The following is an 18,994-nucleotide window of genomic DNA, read 5'->3' on the forward strand; positions in this document are numbered from 1 at the left end:
TTTTTGGTCAACCCAGCTCGCAGAATACTTACTTCTTCTTTAGTTGTTGCGAGTTCTTCTTCCAAAGATGAATTTCGTTCTAGTGCCACTCGAAGTCTTTCACGAACCTATACAATAAATAATTTTAATAGAGATGGAGCATGAAGTGTAGGGTACTTACCTTTTCATCCAATGCCTTGTGATGTTCGAACAGGCTTTTCAAAGCTTTGAGCACTTCTACCTCGCTGGACACCCCCGATTGGGCGGCAGCCTGCCTTTTTACTACGGTCATACGTAACGAACGTTCGTGTCTTGAGACTAGACATTCTAGATGTTCTAGAAGCAACTGAAAAAATTAAAACTACAATTGCCGAAAATGCTTATTTAACAATTCTCCCCCGAGTCTTCATCTACTGAAACGTAATGCTCTTTCATGATCTTTGCCTAATAAATTCGTTTCTGTAATAATGTGATCCTTTGAGGTTGCCATTATCAAAAGGAATATCTGATGCAAGTAAAATGATACGGAAATTTGTTCGTTAAAATGGAGACTATAACTACTTGTTATGTATTGCTGTCTACGGCATACAGACATGTGAGTGTATTTAATTAAACCGCCCTTTGAGGGGACAACCGAACATAATTTTTCAGGCCACAAAGGCATTGATGTCGCGCGATCCATCAAGGGCACAAAACGGCACAGATTAGCAACATGTATCCCATTGTCTCTTCTCAATGGTGTAGCAAATCGTAGGGCGCCTAAAGGGCCCCGAGTTGTCTTTTGTCCGCTCGGGCGCGCGTTATTACGTTGTTTAAAGGACGAATGCCGACAGAAAGTTTTGTATGTCCCTCGACGTGTCCCGGGAGGAATTTAAGAGCAATTAGTTTTTGCCCTCGCATTCTTTCCGTCAGTCGTGTTCAGAAAACTGATCTAATACTTAATTCGGAAGCAAAGTATTGGAAATAGGAGTTTGTGGTCAAAACTAAATTGAAAACGGACTTAAAATTCAGGGCACGAACGTGCCGCGATAATTACATCGGATTTAAAACAAAGTCGCAAGCGTTATTCGTATTCTGTTTGTGATTCCAGTCCTAAGCTTCGGTAGTAATTTGGAATTAGAAGCGATTTGCTACATTAGCGAGAAAAGTTTTCACAAAGCCGCCGATATAAATTTCAATAACAGTCGAGCTTATTTGCCTTTTTACTGTTGGAATTTTATTTCAAATTTTTGTATAGCATTGTTGGTAACAAGGAAATTTCTGTTTTTAGTTTTTATTAAATTAGCTAGGAGAAACACAGACAAAAATGCCGCATTCCAAAACATGTGACTTTGTCATTGTGTTAGACCAAAAACAAACGATTTTTTTAATATTCATGTTAATTTTCAGAAACAGCTTGCTGAACAAATATGTAGTTTACAGTTTGCCGATTTCTTCCATTGATTCCTGAATCTTTTATTGTCTGACATACAAGCGTCAATAGGTCTGTTCGTCGAGGCAATTTCAAACTGGTCTCCCACTGAGAATCGGAAATTGTTGGCTTTTATTGGTTGAATGCTCACGTGACATTGACATTTTAAGGGTAATGGCTGGACATATTCCTCTGATTATTAGTTGGAGATTCGTTCTGCGAACAGACCTAATTACTACCACAAAAATAGTTGATTGGTGCTTGATAGTTAACTGGTGACCGCTAAAAATCTTTCCACAAAACAGTTGAATGATATTCAAATTTCAAGTAAAAAACAATTTATGCGCCAACAGTGTGCTTGATAACAAATATGGCGACACCTACCTCAATTCTTGAATTATGTGATTTGGCCGTTGTCAAATCTCCAACACGCTCTGTGTTGGCGCCCTCTAATGGCCTTTCAAGATAAGAGATTCTCCCTCTGGTGATCAGTTATGAAAACAGTTTGGGGCATTCCAGTTGTCATTTCTCCGTTTGTTTACATTGATTTTCACATATTTTGGTTAGGAATTTGGCACAGGTTTCATAAATATGAAATGACAGTGTCATATTATTTATAATGTTAGGTTAGGAATAAGGGGTTGCCCGATTTTAGTTGCCACTTTAGAAGCACTTGTACTTACCATTGAGTAAAATCATTCCATTTCAAAGTGTTCGATCACTGTTGAGTTAGATCCGGTTCTTTGTAAAATAAAAAACTGACACGGTTGGGCTTTTCCCTGAATTGCTGTTACAATGTGGCTTGAAAAACGTATGAACGGCAGCAAACCAAAATAACTTACGCAAATAACCTCAAGTTTTGATTTTAAACCGTAAAAATTCGCCTAATCCTCAAAAAACTCAATTTCCACAATACAAACAAACGCAAACTGTCATCACTATTTCCGCCATATTGGAATTTTTGACAAGCACCTTCTAGGCTATAGTAGGCGGTGGCCGCATTCGTTTTCAGGCTCCACGGAGCGAGCAGAGCTTTTTAGACGTCACAGTGACGTAGTTTGACAATTGGTCAAATTATGGTTTTGCCAAATTACGTCATCGTGACGTCTAAAACGCTCTGCTCGCTCCATAGGGGTTGAAAACGAATGCGGCCTATAGCTTAAGGCTGACTATATTACATATTGAGCTCGTATTTCTCTCCAATAGCATTACATGAATTTGCAATTTTGTTGATATCCACTATTTATGAGTTAGATTAGTGTTTTTTGTTTGGTTGGGTTGTGGATTTTAGTGCCATTTTTCCAGTAATTAATTGGGCGAAAACATATATTTCTAGTAAACTAAGGTAAGTCAACATGTCATCTGTTCGTAGTTTGCGATTGGTCAGACATTAAATGCCATTGATCAAAAGTTGTTCTAACAAAACTGACAACGTATTTGGTTTTGTCAGTTTTTATTCTGCGATTCGTCCAAAACTCTCTCGTAAAGTTCGCTTTTTTTCACGTGTGATAAATGAACTTTGAGCCAATTTGCACTGCGGCGAAGATCGACCCGCTACAAATTCGTAGAGCGAGAGAGAGAGAGAGAAAAAAGCCTCTAATGGTTCCAATGTTGTAAAAACTTTCAAAAACAACAACGGACGTAAAAACAACGAGTTTAACTTGCCCCACTGTATTTTTGTAAAGGCTTTGCCAAACTCTGTCTTTTTACACGTTTCACTGTAATTGTCGGTTTTTTCTATCGTATTAGCGTAGGAAAAGTCTAGTACTCTTTGATTATCAATAAAACGAAAGTGATTTGTGCATAGACAGGGTAGCTCAAAGAGATGGTACGTTCACATGGACAGTATTTGCGTAAATCTCAGCAAATGTTGCACATGTAGACTTTTAAATAACCGAAAGTCAAAAAATACAGCTCTAGCAAGAAAACAAACAAACTTTTCAATTGTTCGGATTGAATAGAAATTCCAGAGGCAACGGAGAGTGAGAGACCGATTCAAACGACAGGATACAAAACATACAGCGTAAAACCGATAGAAAAATCGGAGATATCGGAATCAGCGGGAGGTTTCATCGCCACTTACCCGAGTATTATTTCTTTCCGCTTTCAGTTCCGCAATTTCCTCTTCCCGTTCTAAAAGCTGCTCCCTAGCCGAGTTCAGTTCCTTCGTAAGGGTGGCAAATTCCTGCAATAAAGAGAGAAAAAGTCAATAAAGGCACTATAGGATATCTGTAATAGAGCGAAAATAGATTGATTCATTTTCTCGTCTGTCAAGCAGGAAGAAACGTAAAGTAACTCAATTAATCAATAATAATGAATCTTGATGGGAACGTAACCTATTTAGACCAAAAAAATTTCGTTATTGCCCATATAAAAGGGGTGAAAGGTGCTTTCGTGCCCGAATAGCCTAAGGTAATTTAAAGTAATACAATCTCCCCCCCGTTAATTATAAGGGGGGGCCTTAATCGAATACGTAACTATGGTAAGCCCCTTCTGAATATTGAATAATTCAGATTTAAGGGCGGTTTGAATGAATTTTGATTAGCAGAGAAAGTTAGGAAGACCCACGTAAACGCCTGGAAGCAATAAACGTTTGGTTTTACTCTACACTAATAAAGGATTTTTCCGGCATTTAGGTCAAAAAAGTTTGCTAGAAACACCACACTAAATGAAAGCAATGAATTAAAACCACCCCGAGACCGTCTTATCTGGGCAAACAATTTAATTTGTATCCGAGTCGGTCTTAAATTGGGGAAACATTTTTTAGCTGCAAGACGACTTTAATACCCCCCCAACAGAAACCGAGCTCAAATTTATTTAGTATCGCCTCATGTCGGGAACCAAGCCGCCATAAATTTGAGGATTACTCTCGCTGGTCACGAGACATGAATTATTTTTTGATATTAATCGGTGCAGCTAACCGTAAATCTGACTAGATTAAAGTAGGTTAGAAACTTAGCAAATAGCCGGATATTAAATAATTTTAGAATTTCACTTAGAAAGATGATCTTATTAGCACACTGACGTACTGTGAAACTTCCAGGGATGTAGTTCTCTACAAACATTTTTGCTCTTTTTCAAATTTTTTGTAACAAATTTTCAAATCAGTTTGTTCAAATTTGAGAACCCTGTAACTTGGTTATTTTCGGGAGGTCACGGAGGTTGAACCACTCAAATTAACCGTCTTGAGCTGCTTTTTCCAGTGGTGTTGAGCAAAAAAATCTATCTGAAAAATTGCGTACAGGATGACCAAAAACAGTCAATCACCATAATTTTCACGCACACCCTGTATACTGAAAGCAAAAACGGTCCTGCAAACTTACAGTGCTGAGTTAAGGAGTTGATTGGGAACAATTTTGGTCTCCTGCAAGTTTTCGACTTATTTAGCAAAAACTGGTTTGGTGCAACAAGTATTTAAATCAGTTGAAATTATCATCTGAAATTCAAACACAGTTTAAAGGAAACGCCTGTAAACCCCACTTGGAGTAAGAAAATGATTGTTTAAAGCATATTTTTGAAATCCTCATTAAATTTCCTATTCAATAACCTGAAAAAACCCTACAAAATTTGGTAGTCAGGGAAGAAAACAGTTTCAAAATTTAAGTATTTGTAGTTTACCACGAATTTGCAAATATCTCACTAAAGTAAGACTAAATTAAACATTTAGTATGCAAAACCTTGTTTGCTGCTTGCTAACTTTTCAGCTTTTTTACAGTCCGTAATTAAAATAATACTTGTTTATTTTGGTTCTAGAAAAAATCAAACTTTTCAACCTTCTTACCGAGCCAGAATTTCAATAGTTCTACTCATTCCACTTTTATAAGAGTTGCGCAGCGAAAACACCCAACAAACAGAATAACTTGAAAAACTTCCCAAAGTCGCTTAATTTGTAAATTGAGCAAGTTTTTATTCAAATAGTTCGTTAAAAGACTTTAACAAACCAATTTGCAGTGTTGAGATAAAAGAGAAAAGAAAGACCAATAAAAGTGCAGTTTCTCGCGCTCATTATTATGGTAACCAACTTTTGAAATAGAAATTTCAAAATTATACATTAGAAATGTTGAAATAAGAAGAGAGAACCATTTGAGTAAGTTAGACAAAGTTCGCAACAATCTTTCCAAGTGACATGTGTCAGTCTGGCAAAACGTGAGATTGGTCACATGACTATTTCATCAGAAATCCGCTTCAGTGCACATGTCACATTTCGTCTTCATCTTTGTACATCTTATTCATTTCTAGTGGTTTCTCTCTTCTTACCTCTTTGCATAATTTTGAAATTTCCATGGAGTGGAATCTACTAACAATCTAATTTTTATTTAAAATTCGGTTTCGTAATTATTTCAGCATTATAACTCTGTGGAACGGCCTTTAAATAAAGGAATTATTCCCGTCTCAGTTCAGCGCAAGCAACACCAAAGGCATTTGTAAAGATTAAAACCGTCTTAAAAACTAATTAAATCACAAGTTGCAGTCATTAATTTCTTAATTTGTTGGGCGGGAATTTAATAAAATGTTGCCTTAGTTCCCGGCAAACTACTCCTCTCCTCCCCACCTTTCTTTTATACCTTAAACTTTCCACCTAAAACGTAATTATCCCTTACCCTAATCAATAAGACCCTTCGGAAAACAACATCCAAATTACCTGCGAATCCAAACAGCTGCTCCATCCTACAACGCACTTGAGGAGCCATTTGGGGCGCGTCTTAAACGTACCGTAAACTTGTCTTTTTACACCTTCGAAAGGGACCTTTGGCCCTGGCATATCAAACGTCATAGACGAGGGAAAAGGTAATATTGTAGGAGCACCCTTTTATCGTATGACGCGCGCGTTATCCTGCCTGGAAGCCATTCGTACATTTTTGAGGAAGCAATTCTACACATTTCCGTTTTTTTTATAACATGTTTTCTTACATCAGAAGAACTTGAAATGTTTGTCTTTGCACACTGTTTATTTTAGTTAAAGGTCTTGTAAACGTTAAGCATCCACGAGTTTAGTCACCAAATTTTTTTTGCATATAGATTACGGCTTCTATAGTCCAGAGAAAAAAGAAAATTTGAGGTAAAATCACAATTTTCTTCAAAAAACTCCGATAAACAATTTACCTTCTGCAGTGTTGTCAAATATAGTCTTAAATAGCTGTTACACTGTTCCACAATGAGTTGTACTATTAACAATGCAGTACAATTAGTTACAATTTATAAAAACAAGCTTTGCCACCTATACTAATCGGATATTTAAGCTACCAAACATATTTTTATGATTAAAAACAATAAAAATTAGTTGAAGCATTAAATATTAATAACGAAAAAAAAAACCGTCTGGCAACGCCGCATAATTCACAGAGGATAACTGATACTTGACAGTACGTCAACTTCAGATGTCATTCAATGTTCCTTCAATTATGAGGTTAAAGCATAGTTGCCGCCTTTTTCCTTTGTTTACTTTACAATATTGGTGGATTTCGCACTTGGTTAGTCTAGGTCAGTTATTAATGCATTTTTTTTCCTAAATTTGCAATAAACCAATATTGACACTAATACGAATCGGCCACTACGGTTAGCACTAGGTTGCTAAGCATTATTTTGGTTTTTAATAGGCGCAGTTTCTATGAGAAGGTAAAAACAAGCTTATACCTACTAAGTACTAAGTACAAATACGTAATGTTCCAAAAGTAAATAAATTCCTTTTTCCTTTAGGTATTATCAAACTTGCAGAAGGGAAAAAATGGGACGAGTTTAGAATTCTTGCCGGTTTTCTCCATAAGTAAATTATCGTCGAGGCAGCCTGTCTCTGAGTAATTACATTTGGACTTTGAAACAGATGGGTCTTACTTAATTACGCCCTTAAAATGAATATGACGCTCGCTAATACTGTCTCAAAACAGAAATTGAGTGTACAATTAATTATTAATATATGACAGGTTCTGTAAAGGATGTTTTTAAGAGGAGTGAAACTTTAGATTAGTGTCAAATGGATAAATGGTATTATGCAAAATTATTCCTTTGACCAGGTTAGATTGACAGGAGAGCAACAATGGGGGACTTTAATTAGTTGTCTTTGTTTTGATTTATATAATTTACAAGATGCCAGAAAAAGATGGGTGATTATAAGCGGCGGCCATTTTTTGCTCTCCTCTAGGTCAGGACAAGTTCCGAACGAATTCGTTTTCAAGCTCAATGGAGCGAGCAGAGCGTTATTGACGTCACAATGACGTAATTTGACAAGTGGTTAAATTATGCTTTTGCTAAATTACGTCATCGTGACGTCAAAAACGAGCTGCACGCTCCATGGAGCTTGAAAACGAATGCGGTCATGATTTATGAACTCTATTCATTGAAACTAACTGTATTGGTAGTTGTGTGCAACATCTGGTGACATCTGTACTCAACTCTATGAGTTAGAAAGTACAGATGGCGTTCCAAAATCTAGGAACAGCACCATTAATGCCGCATCATTCGGTAAACTCCGATCTGATTGGTTGAAAATGGTGAGGTTTTGTTTTTTGTTTATCAATCCCAATCCTCTGACCGGTTTCGCCGTATTACGGCTCATCAGAGAGGCTATAGGGCTTGATAACCAAAGAACAAAACCTTCGTTCCAGTATAGTCAACTGGATGCCAGAAATGATAGTTAACTGTATTGGCTTACTTTATACAGGGTGTTCCACGTTAAATACGTCAAATTTTAGGGTTTGATTAGAAGTTGAAAAATAACTCTAGTTTGCTATATAAGTTGAGGAGTTTTCAAAATGGGCAAAATTTAAAAAACGCCATCTAGCGCCGCAAACTGATAAGATATCCAAATACGGTTTTTCCCCATAAACTTTTCTCAAAAATAAACCTCTTGATATGTATACTAGTTTTTTCCTATCTAGCCGGAAATTGGGTTTTCTTGTGTCAAAAAAACACTCTAAATCCGGACACCCTGTATAGCGAACTAGGGTTACTTTTTAACGTGTTATAACACCCTAAAATATGACGCATTTATCGTGAAACACCCTGTAGTAATCTGTTTTTTGTTTGAAATCTACTTTAAGTTGGTAACATTGCACAATCCGACAACTAGACAAACTATTCGTCCTTAGAAGGGATTGGTCAAAAACGTACCACGTCATACTTTTCCAAGTGTTTCAATACTATGTTTTCGGACTTAAAACGGGTATTTCCAAAATAAAAAAACAACTCACTGGATTAATTTTCAGCGGCAAGTTTCAGTACAAAACTTGGTCTTTTGGGAAACAACCTAGAAAGTAATTGGCGAACGGGCGTTAATTGGAAACTTACACAACCGGGAGCAATAAAGTATCGAAATTCGTTGAGTCAATAGGGAAACGTTATATTCTAGACAGAAAATAGTTTCCTGTCAATTAAGAACCACGACTGTACTATGTTAAATACCGCTAATTAAGCCTCACAAAAATATGTAAATAAATCGGGTGGGTCGATATTAGACTGTAAACAAATTCTCCAGGGTGCCAGAAAAAAACAAACAAACGCCTACTCTTAATTTAACCGAGAGAGGGTGTAAACCCGACCAGGATTTGTCAGGAGCTCGAGTACTTCATTACTGGGTGCACAATGACCCAGTCTTGCATAATTAATTAAAGCATAAATATGGATGACGGCTTGGTATCGAACAGGGTGCCAACCTATCGAAACCTAAAACAATCTGATCTTATTTAAAATTTATAGAGCCAAAAAAAAACATTTGTTTTTTAAGCAAAAATTTAATTTCTGCTTTGGAATCGGGTTTAAAAGTGCCGAGATAAACAGTCCTCTTCCTGCTAAAAACAATGGTGTTACAAGGGAATGGATGCATTTGGGTTCATGCATTATTAATACGTGCACTTGGAACACCGGTGGTGTGTCAATCATACAAGACCGGATCAATATCTTATTTTGAAATAATAATACCAGAATTTGTGGAAACTGGGTGTAAATGCTACACCAGTACGAAATTGGGAGGGTTATCAGAAGAAACGCTAAAATAGAACTCGTTATGCAGATTAAAGTTTTCCCAATTCGTGCTCGGCACAAAGTGAAAAAGAATCCGGAAAATGCCCTGTTTTATCTAAAACTTCCTGGGAAAGTCACGTACTATGTTTTCCTTTGCTCGAATAAGACCTAAAAGCTACGGAAACTATGTAGATAACTTTTTTTAAAAAAACCAACAGAGTATGGTGTTTGATCAAGTGACATTCTTAACTACCGCAAACCATAAAGTTTTTACAACAAAACTACTCATAATAGATTAAAGTAAGTAATTTTAGAGTAGAGTAGTTGAAAAGGAAGTGAAACACACTGAAAACGAGCCGGTTCAGCGGGTCGGGGGTGTGTATAACACAAAGTGAAATGTCAAATTTATGGGTCGCTAGTATATGGTATGGGGTTTCTCAAGCCGAACCAACCTAGGAAGTGCTTTTTTTACCTAATGGATGTTGGCCGTAAACCGTTCCATCCCGTTGGAAGTTTAACGGATGGACCCGCGTCAAAAAGCGATCCAGCTCATTCGATTTCTCTAAATATTTTATCGGACACCTAGAGACGCGTTCACAACCTTGTCAACCTATCAAAGCGACAGCGTCACGTTCCCTCTGGGCTCCAATAACGTACATAATTTAGAACCGCCGCACAATTAAGATTCTCCTCTCACTCCGAAAATAAATAAAACGTGAAACATCCCCACGTTTGGAGAAAGATGATGGCTTTTCACGTGCGTCTCCTGCCCAAAAACGACCGGATTAACTACAAAAGGGCGTACTTACCCAAGGAGCCACTTTAAAAGCCCAGATGTCGTTTGGATTTTGCTATCTTACCTAATGGCAGGTAGAAAATATTGTTTTTCGGGAATATTGACTAGAATAAATGCAAATAGTTCAGTAAGTCAGTTTTATGACAATTTATTGTTTCTTATCGTTTGGGCCTTGAAAATTGACTAGAATAACTCCAAAAAGTGCGGAAAGTCAGTTTTTTTGATACTGAAGTATTTTTCAATGATTTGGTATTGAAAATTGAATAGAATGACTGCAAATTGTCCAGTAAGTTATTTTTCGTGATATTTGACTGTTTTTAATCGTTTTGGCCTTGAAAATTGACTAGAATAGCTGCAAATAGCCTGGAAAGACAGTTTTTATGACATTTGACGTTTTTTTATCCATTTGGCCTGGAAAATTGACAAGAATGTCTGTAAACAGTCCAGAAAGTCAGTTTTTATGACATAATAATAATAATATGTGTTTATTTAGAAGAAAAATGACTGTTTTATACAATGATGATGAAAAAGGGGGCGGCATCCAAATGAGTCGCTCTATACAACCCCCTTAGGACCTAAGTAATTTTATGATAATGAGTCGCAACAATCTACATTTACATGTTTTAACAAACAAGCAAGAGCAAAGATTAAGATAATATAAAAAACATTGAATTCAAGAAATCTGAGAATTAAAAACTACAAATTACACATTCTATATGCTTAGAAAATTGAAAATTATCAGTTTAAATTAAGTTTAATACCAGGTGTCCAAGAGCATCCTGGACATAGGAGATTAACATGGGAAAACGGTTTTGATTTTTTTGCGCCTGTACGGTTGATTTGATTGAAAAATCGTATTAATGAAAGGTGTAGTACCTATCACGGACTAGTTTTCTGGATTTTTTTCAGATCTCTAACTTGAGCCCTTTCGTCGTAAAACACGAACAAAAATGAGAAAATTTAAACTTTTGGCCTGCACTGTATAAGCGGTTGTCGAGCAACCATACCAGCAACAATGACCTGTTTACCCGTTGCTCGACAACCGCCCATACAGTGCAGGCCAAAAGTTTAAATTTTCTCATTTTTGTTCGTGTTTTACGACGAAAGGGCTCAAGTTAGAGATCTGAAAAAAATACAGAAAACTAGTCCTTGATAGGTACTACAACTTTCATTAATACGATTTTTCAATCAAATCAACCGTACAGGCGCAAAAAAATCAAAACCGTTTTCCCATGTTAATCTCCTATGTCCAGGGTGCTCTTGGACACCTGGTATATTAACATATCAATCCAATTGTCTGTTCGATCTCTCATGGTTAATAACTGTTGTTTAACTTTGCTTTTAAAGGTAGACATTGATGTTACTAAATGTTACTGACTTAATCTGTGCCGGTAATCCATCCAATTTGACTGTTCTTCGTCGTTTTGGCCTTAAAAATTGACTAGTATGACTGAAAATAGTCCGTTAAGTCAAACTGACCAAACTGCAATATGAGTAGCAATACCTACTGTAATTAACACCATATACAGGATGTTTGAGAATATTACTTAGTAAGAAAACTTTCTTAGACTATAAATAAAAGATGGGATGAACTTTTAATCAAAAAACAGCCGCGATTTTTCGAAACCGCGATACGGATTAAAGCTGTTTTATTCATTCGGTCTTAACGCTGCTACCTCGATCTATCATAATCTGTCACGGTTTAATGCGTTTGCTTTTTCGTATAGCCGGGCTCATAAAAATTGACAATGAAAAAGGGAGTCTAAGGAAATGGGGATTAGTCCCGCGAAATTTATCGGGAGCGATTTGTTTAAAGTTATTTGGACGAAAGCCGGATTTCCTTGAAATTTTGTTTGGACGACACTGGTACACAATGTTGGATTGTGCTTTGAGTGGGGGAAAAACATTTTTCTGCTCGGAAAAAATGAATTGCACAAAACAAAACCCGACGCTTTGGAAACAATTACTTCCTTCCTTGAAAAGGCTGAAATGTCAAAAGCTGTTATTTCGCCCACCCCTCGTAAAGCAAGCGTAACACACTAGCAAAGTAAAGGCGAACATAAAATTTTCTCGAATCTGCCACTGTGACCACCTTTCCTAAAGCGCTAAAACACCAGTTAAGTCTTTTTTTCATCCCCAACCAGAATTCGAAAATCATTTTTTAATTATTAGTCAAACGACGGGTGCTTTTGAAGAACAACAGACCGGGAATAATTTTCCATATTTTCCAGCGCCGGTCCATTCATTCATTAGTGCACTTAAACTGTCGATGGAGAGCTCATTTATCAACCGTTTTTGAGCTCTTTTATATTATTCTTCTACGCCTTGATTATTCCCGTCTAAAGACAGATGGGCTCCCCCGTTCTAGGATGCCGTCATACTTTGCTTTCGGCAGATTATTATGTTTGAATGTGCAATCTGTTCCCTGATTTAATCTATACCGGCAGGAAAATGATAAATTGCTTTCGGGAGTTTAATTCTCGTTAACAATCCAAAGAAAAAATAAGCCATTTTAATGGAACATGTTAAAATACATTCACCAACTGACAAGAAATGTTCAGTGATACAAAAATGCATTCACCAATTCTACATCGGGCAAAGCTATTTGAGGAATGCTGTACAATACAAACTTGACAAATTTTCGCTTAAGTTAACAAGACCGAAAGTGGGTAAAATGAAAATTTCTACTGGGAATGACAGCAGCTAAACCGCACACCGGACCGGCAACGCCATTTCTCTCTACAAATTCGCGTCTGTCACGGACAGGTATTGTTTTACACTTTCTTAAACGGTTTTGAGATATCGACAACGTCGCCGATGTTGAAAAATACAAGGAATTCTGGTCAGTATCGATTTTGGACATTTTTCTCGAGCCGCGGCTCCATTATTACCAATAATTTAATAAAGAACCGAACTATTATTTCTCAGCACGATTCAAGTAACTCGTGTCTGAGGGGGGGCCAAGCAATTCAATTCTCGTTAAAATGGTGAACCCCACTGCTGTATGCTTTATTGAGTCTTAATTAAACCTGTTAATGAACAAGTTTGTTTTGGTTCTTGACTCAAAAAAATAGCCAACCAATGAATAAAGTTACAGCACAAAGTTTTTGTTTGTAGAAATAAAAAAAGAGTGGAGGCGCCGGGTATCGATCCCGGTACCTCTCGCATGCTAAGCGAGCGCTCTACCATCTGAGCTACGCCCCCCATGGTTCAGTACCATTAAACCAATTTTTTACCATGAATAAGTGACCCAGTTTGGGTGGAGTCAACGCACCAACAGATTTAAATCGAACCACACCCACTATTGACTTGGACGAGCGGATATTTAAGTATTAAACTGAAATTAACACACACGGATTTTGCATTGGACCAAAAGGTAAAAAATATATAAATCTCCATTAAAGTGGATATAATATGCACACAGTAACTGGATGGATGAAGAGGAGCGCAAGTGCGATAACATATTAATTAATATCTTGATTATGCAATATGGTCCGAAAATGTAGGTAATTTCCATATTAATTCCCCAAGGTTCGAGTATGTTTCTACCCCCCAATACTGAATTAATTAATTTGTCATTTGATGATTAGGACGACGATGAAATTAACTACTTTGTTACACTGACCCTTGCTATCACCCCACTGACAATGTTCAACTTAGATTGATATTTTATGGATGATGAACCAAGAAACCCTTTACCGAAAACACAAACGGCTGATTTGTCGCACCAAAGCCAGACAGAGGACAAAAAGAAGAGAAGTGAGGGGGCAAAAAACCCTGTCGGGAAGACAGGAATAGATAATAAAGCCGACAGAAACACGTTTCTAGAGGGTCTAGCACGATCCCTACGAGAGCCATTGAGTTCGGACTATAAAAACTTGTTGAAATCAACGTAATTAAACTAAGGGACACTTTCAGGCAAACCCGAAAGGGAAACAGTTTATTTAAGACGCAAGTAAGGAAAACTTGTTTAGACATACAGTTGGTTATACAGGTGTGGTAAATCCAAAACCGACCATAGGAAAACCGTGTAACGGACAGAGAAACGTAGGTAATTGCATGCGCGGGAGAAAGACAGAAAACGAAAAAAATATCAAGTAGGCCATATTTTCAGCGCGCTGTTGCCAAACGCCGTAAGTATTCAATACCCTCGACAAACTTACTTACGGCGTTTGGCAACAGCGCGCTAAAAATATGGCCTACTTGATATTTTTTTCGTTTTCTGTCTTAGTCCCGCGCATGCAATAATGTACGTTTCTCTGTCCGTTACGCGGTTTTCCTATGATCGGTTTTGGATTTACCACACCTGTATAGTTTGTGATTGGTCAAAAAAGCAGCAAAATGAAAGCTACTATTCACAAACCACAAACAGTGCACTGATTTACGCAAAAGTTGTTAACCTACCATAAATCATACAAATTCTGGGTGACGTGAGTGTGTAAATACATTACCCACACTGGTTAGGGGCATATAATTGTGTCAAAGGGTAATTTTTTTGCCTAAGAAATAAAAGAAGGAATTTCATTAGGAAAGCTTTTTAGGAGGAGCGCCCTTTTGTCTGAGAGGCAATTAGGGCACAAAGGTTTGTTTCTCTTATTGCGAATGTCCGTTACTGTGAAGTATCTGTTTATTGTTCAGCTCCGGTAGAGTGCGTTTTTTTCTCTCAACACTTTCAAAAGAGAAGTCATCTTGCTTTTTCCATGAATGAAATAATTGTAGTAAAACCACGTTCATAAAAAAATGTACTGTTTGGGGTAATTTTCCACCCTGCTCCACTATACGTTACGGTCGGCCAAGTATAATAATTATTCCAAAATAGCACGCATCTAATTTCAATTTCTCGCCAACCAATTATGCGGTTATTATATACGTCACTAAGTACCTAACGTAGTACAACCGGCCATGATAAATGATTCCCGCGATAATTAGTCCTGTAATTTTCGAGGTTCCCAATCTCCATTAACTAGCTGTACACATTAATACGCTTGTTTTGTCTCTGTAAATTATGGTTTTTGGCTGTTTACGAGATATGAAACAATAAAATGAAAAACCACTAGCAAAACTAATTTAATTTTATAAAAGCTCACAGTTGAGTTAAACTTATTACATGGAAGAAAACGGCACTAATGAGACCGTTGCACGTGACCAGTGTAGTTGACATTTTTAAAATGCATTCGTTTTGCAAAGTTAATCAAGTGATTTTTTTCATCATAGATTTTTGACAAGTGGTGTTGGTGTCAAATTTGTGTTTAAAGTACAAAAAATTAAAATGGTGTATTTAACATTAATGACGTGTAAGCGGAGCTTCACCAAGTTGTCCAGCTTGGTAACAATTGCCACAGGAGACAGTCTAAAGCAAACTTTCGTTTACATTTCAGACTCGTTCTTCTGTGAAACCAAACTTTGCCGCACCCGCTTCTAATAATATTTCCTAGTCCCATAGTTAACATAAACGCGTTTCCTCTAACCTAATTCGATTGGTTGACGGAAATTTTGCCTGGCATTTATACAAGATTCGCCTTTGTTCGGTGTAATAAGATGCAACGTTGCTGTGCAACCAATCTGGATTTAATATTAAAAGCGAGGAAGCCAGTTTTCTGTTGGATGGTTAGTAATTTATGATTATGAATCGCTTTACTATTATCCAACACTGAGGGTAAAAAAGAAATTCTAATTAACCAGGCATTCTGCAGTGATGAATATATGCATTACTTCCGTTTAACATCTGAATCGGCCTTACCCTCAGAGAAGATCCATTATTCGGAAACGAACCCCGACACTCTATGGAGGTAATATAATTTTATCTTATTAATATTTCAACACGTTTAACCGTGCCAGAATCGGAAATTGAATTCCAAACTTTAATCTTCGCATCCAATATACATTTCTATTTGTAAACCGGAATCTTAAATTCGTAATGGTAGTTAAATCATCGCCTCTACAAAAATAATGTTATACTACATGATGCATCGATTCTGTTTTCGAAACATCTCATAAAGTTTTCCGTCCTGATCCGGACGATTTTTCTTCCTCAATCCTCGTTGATTGGTCAGTGTTAATCGAAATGGCCCGCAGCCCATATTACCGACGGACACGTCCCCGACACTCGAATTGATGACGTCTCCAAAGTCTCCCGGGTCCGTATTCGGAATTGTGTTTACCGCATCCAGTTTACCATCATCCGTCTTTCTCGATGAAAACCCAACAACTAGAGCTGGGCGTCGATAATACACGGGATGACGTTGCAACTTCACTTCTCTATTATACGCGTTTTATAATGTATTGTGTCTAGTTTAGGGGCTGCCTGTGCATGAGTCGAAAATTAATTACCTTCCTGACGATGGTGTGTTTGTTAAGTTTTCCGTCAGCTTTATTATTGTGTTCCATTAGACGTGCTCTGTTCTATTCATTGTTTTTCAGCATCAATTCAGAAGCTTTCAGAATCAGGAGCACTCTTGGTAGTTTGTGATTGGTCAAGAAAAAGCAGCAGGCTGAAACCTGCTTGCATCCACTATTTGACATCTGTCATAGTTCTAACACAATTTTGACTTTTGAGTAATAACGTGGTTTCCAAACTAATAGAAAATTCCTTTCCAAAAAGATCCGTTCCGAACAACCGCCTACATCAAAGTTGACACGACCCTTTCGCTGTGTCACCCTACATCAAACCGGGCTAATCTCAAATACGTCAATTCCAAAACCTCGACACCCAAGCACGATAGACAACAATTTTCAGGAAATTAAAAAAAGCAGAATTTATCCAAACAAGCCCCCCAAAAAACCTAATTTACATTGTAAAAACGCCCACTCAAATTCCCATTGACCTGTTGCAAAAGCTGCATTTTAACGCCCCCTTTTCCGTAATTAAGCTTCTATCAACAGAGGCAGGTCTTTCGTTTTGGCGGCATCGAAACCTTAATTACATCCGGGGGTTTTGGGAAAACGATGCAAGTGGAATATGTTGCTGCCACACACTATTTACCTTAATTAGCTACGTTTCCCTTGTTCCTTTTTGACACATACAGCTCTTTTTGATCCCAAAGATCCGATATTAGAAGGGGGAAGAGCTGTTAACGAGTTTCACTCTATGTACGTTTTCAGGCCTGACTTTAATTAAGTAGATTGGAAGAGATGGTCCTCTGGAGACCGAAAATATTCCCAATTAATGCGTCAACATTTTTCTTTCGAGAAATTTCTTTGTTGTTTCATACCCCTTGGGGGAAATGTGCACAATATAGTCGGTATAGACAGGAATTCCCCCGACATAAACGTGATTTATCGTTGGAAACCGGAACTAAATTAGTACGAGGCTTAGGAAATTAATAAAGGCCAAGACCAGTAAGTATTTGCATTTCTAATGCTTTGCGCGACCTATCCAGGCAGAATCACTTCATTTCATTGACAATGCATGTAATATTACACCCGTGAACTGGAAATGTTTAATGGATGGTCTTGCTAATGGAATTACTTAAGAGACACTTTAAATATTATAATCGATAGTGGCTGGATAAATTTAAAATAACCAAACACAATTGACCTGAATCTTCAAAAACAATTTATTACCCTTGAACTGATTTACGAGTATGTGAAAATACACAAGTTTCTGGAATTATCCAGACGTAAACCTTGGAGAAGTTATCTGCCTGCAACAGACTGTGCAAGCATATTACTTTCCATCGTACGCATTCACTGTTTACGCAGTATTTTAATACCCTTTCTAGTATGAAATAGCTGGAAACCAACTCAGTTTCTAATCTCTATTTGTTTGCATCTACTTAGCAAGCCTCAACCTTGTGTTGTGTTACGTTACTGTCTTCTGCATGTTTGTACGCGCCTTAAAAACGAACAATTAACACGTCTGAAAACACATTTGCCACGCAACTTTCTGCAACAATGATCCAGAACAACGACGACACTGATAAGGTACTTTTGGGTCTTATTGCCAGTCCCGACGGTCGTGATCGCTAACGTAATTGTCGGGAGATCTGTAAAGGAATTAGGAAAGCAAACGGGAGACTCGGTGCAGTCCCGGAAAAGGGGATAAATGGATTATTGTTTCGGTTTTTTTTTCCAGTCCCGTTGTATTCAATCCACTAGCAGAAATTCCGCCTTGAATTAGTCGAGAAGTATTAACTTTCCGGGCTTTAATTTATTTTACCGAGTCGCTGGGTTTTGGCAAACCTGAGAAAATAAGTTCAAACTCTTCTCAGCTTTTAGTAAAAATGTCTACTGTAAAATTTAATAAAATCTAACTCGTAACTCTGTAGTATTTAAATTAGCATCAGGATGGCGAAATAGTTTGTAAATGAATAATAATTTAGATTTTGGAACATAAACACAATAATGTGTACGTTCACCCGACATCAGCCGCTTAGAAGCTAAGTAAGCAGTCCTAACAAACTAAAGAAGACCGCTTACCGCTTACCGCTAAGTAAGTTTGTCGAGGGTATTGAATACTTACGGCGTTTGGCAACAGCGCGCTAAAAATATGGCCTACTTGATATTTTTTTCGTTTTCTGTCTTTCTCCCGCGCATGCAATTACCTACGTTTCTCTGTCCGTTACACGGTTTTCCTATGGTCGCTTTTGGATTTACCACACCTGTATAGCCCAAAACGTGTTTTCTTTTGTTAAGACAGAGTTTTTAATGTTTTTATGGAAAAAATACTAATAAATGAGAAAGCTGACATACCAAAGAAAAACCTTTTTGGGGAGAATCCCCTAGTCTGGCAATTCTAAACAATTGCAAGCAACCTAACCTCAAATTCTGTAGACTTAAATGACGTATGTCATGTCATGTAGATGCGTTTGTAAACCAACCTAACAGAGCAGCACTAGTTCTACACTATTTAA

The 18,994-nt window shown here is 37.4% G+C and overlaps 1 protein-coding gene, 1 long non-coding RNA gene and 1 other non-coding gene across 22 annotated transcripts in view; 1 reads left to right on the plus strand and 2 right to left on the minus strand.

Annotated features, from left to right (window-relative positions):
• Positions 1 to 18,994, minus strand: part of Liprin-alpha (PTPRF interacting protein alpha) — a 39,648-nt gene that overhangs the window by 9,450 nt on the left and 11,204 nt on the right. For 19 of the 20 annotated variants that reach the window (XM_081981258.1, XM_081981257.1, XM_081981271.1 and 16 more), the window contains 3 exons: positions 3,474 to 3,575; positions 161 to 325; positions 33 to 107 (listed from right to left, as the gene is read on the minus strand). In XM_081981258.1, coding sequence (XP_081837384.1) covers positions 33 to 107; positions 161 to 325; positions 3,474 to 3,575 — 342 coding nt within the window. Of the gene's footprint in view, positions 1 to 32; positions 108 to 160; positions 326 to 3,473; positions 3,576 to 6,032; positions 6,275 to 18,994 lie in introns of those variants that run through there. The other variant, XM_081981269.1, reaches the window with a different exon arrangement.
• On the plus strand, positions 6,419 to 7,346 carry LOC145730210 (uncharacterized). Its single transcript, XR_014178564.1, has 2 exons — positions 6,419 to 7,006; positions 7,088 to 7,346. It is a non-coding gene; the product is annotated as an uncharacterized LOC145730210 (long non-coding RNA).
• TRNAA-AGC (transfer RNA alanine (anticodon AGC)) lies at positions 13,274 to 13,346 on the minus strand. Its single transcript has one exon. It is a non-coding gene; the product is annotated as a tRNA-Ala (tRNA).

The sequence above is a fragment of the Ips typographus genome, linkage group LG6 (genome assembly GCF_016097725.1).
Source record: "Ips typographus isolate SLU linkage group LG6, UJ_Ityp_2.0, whole genome shotgun sequence".
NCBI lineage: Eukaryota > Metazoa > Arthropoda > Insecta > Coleoptera > Curculionidae > Ips > Ips typographus.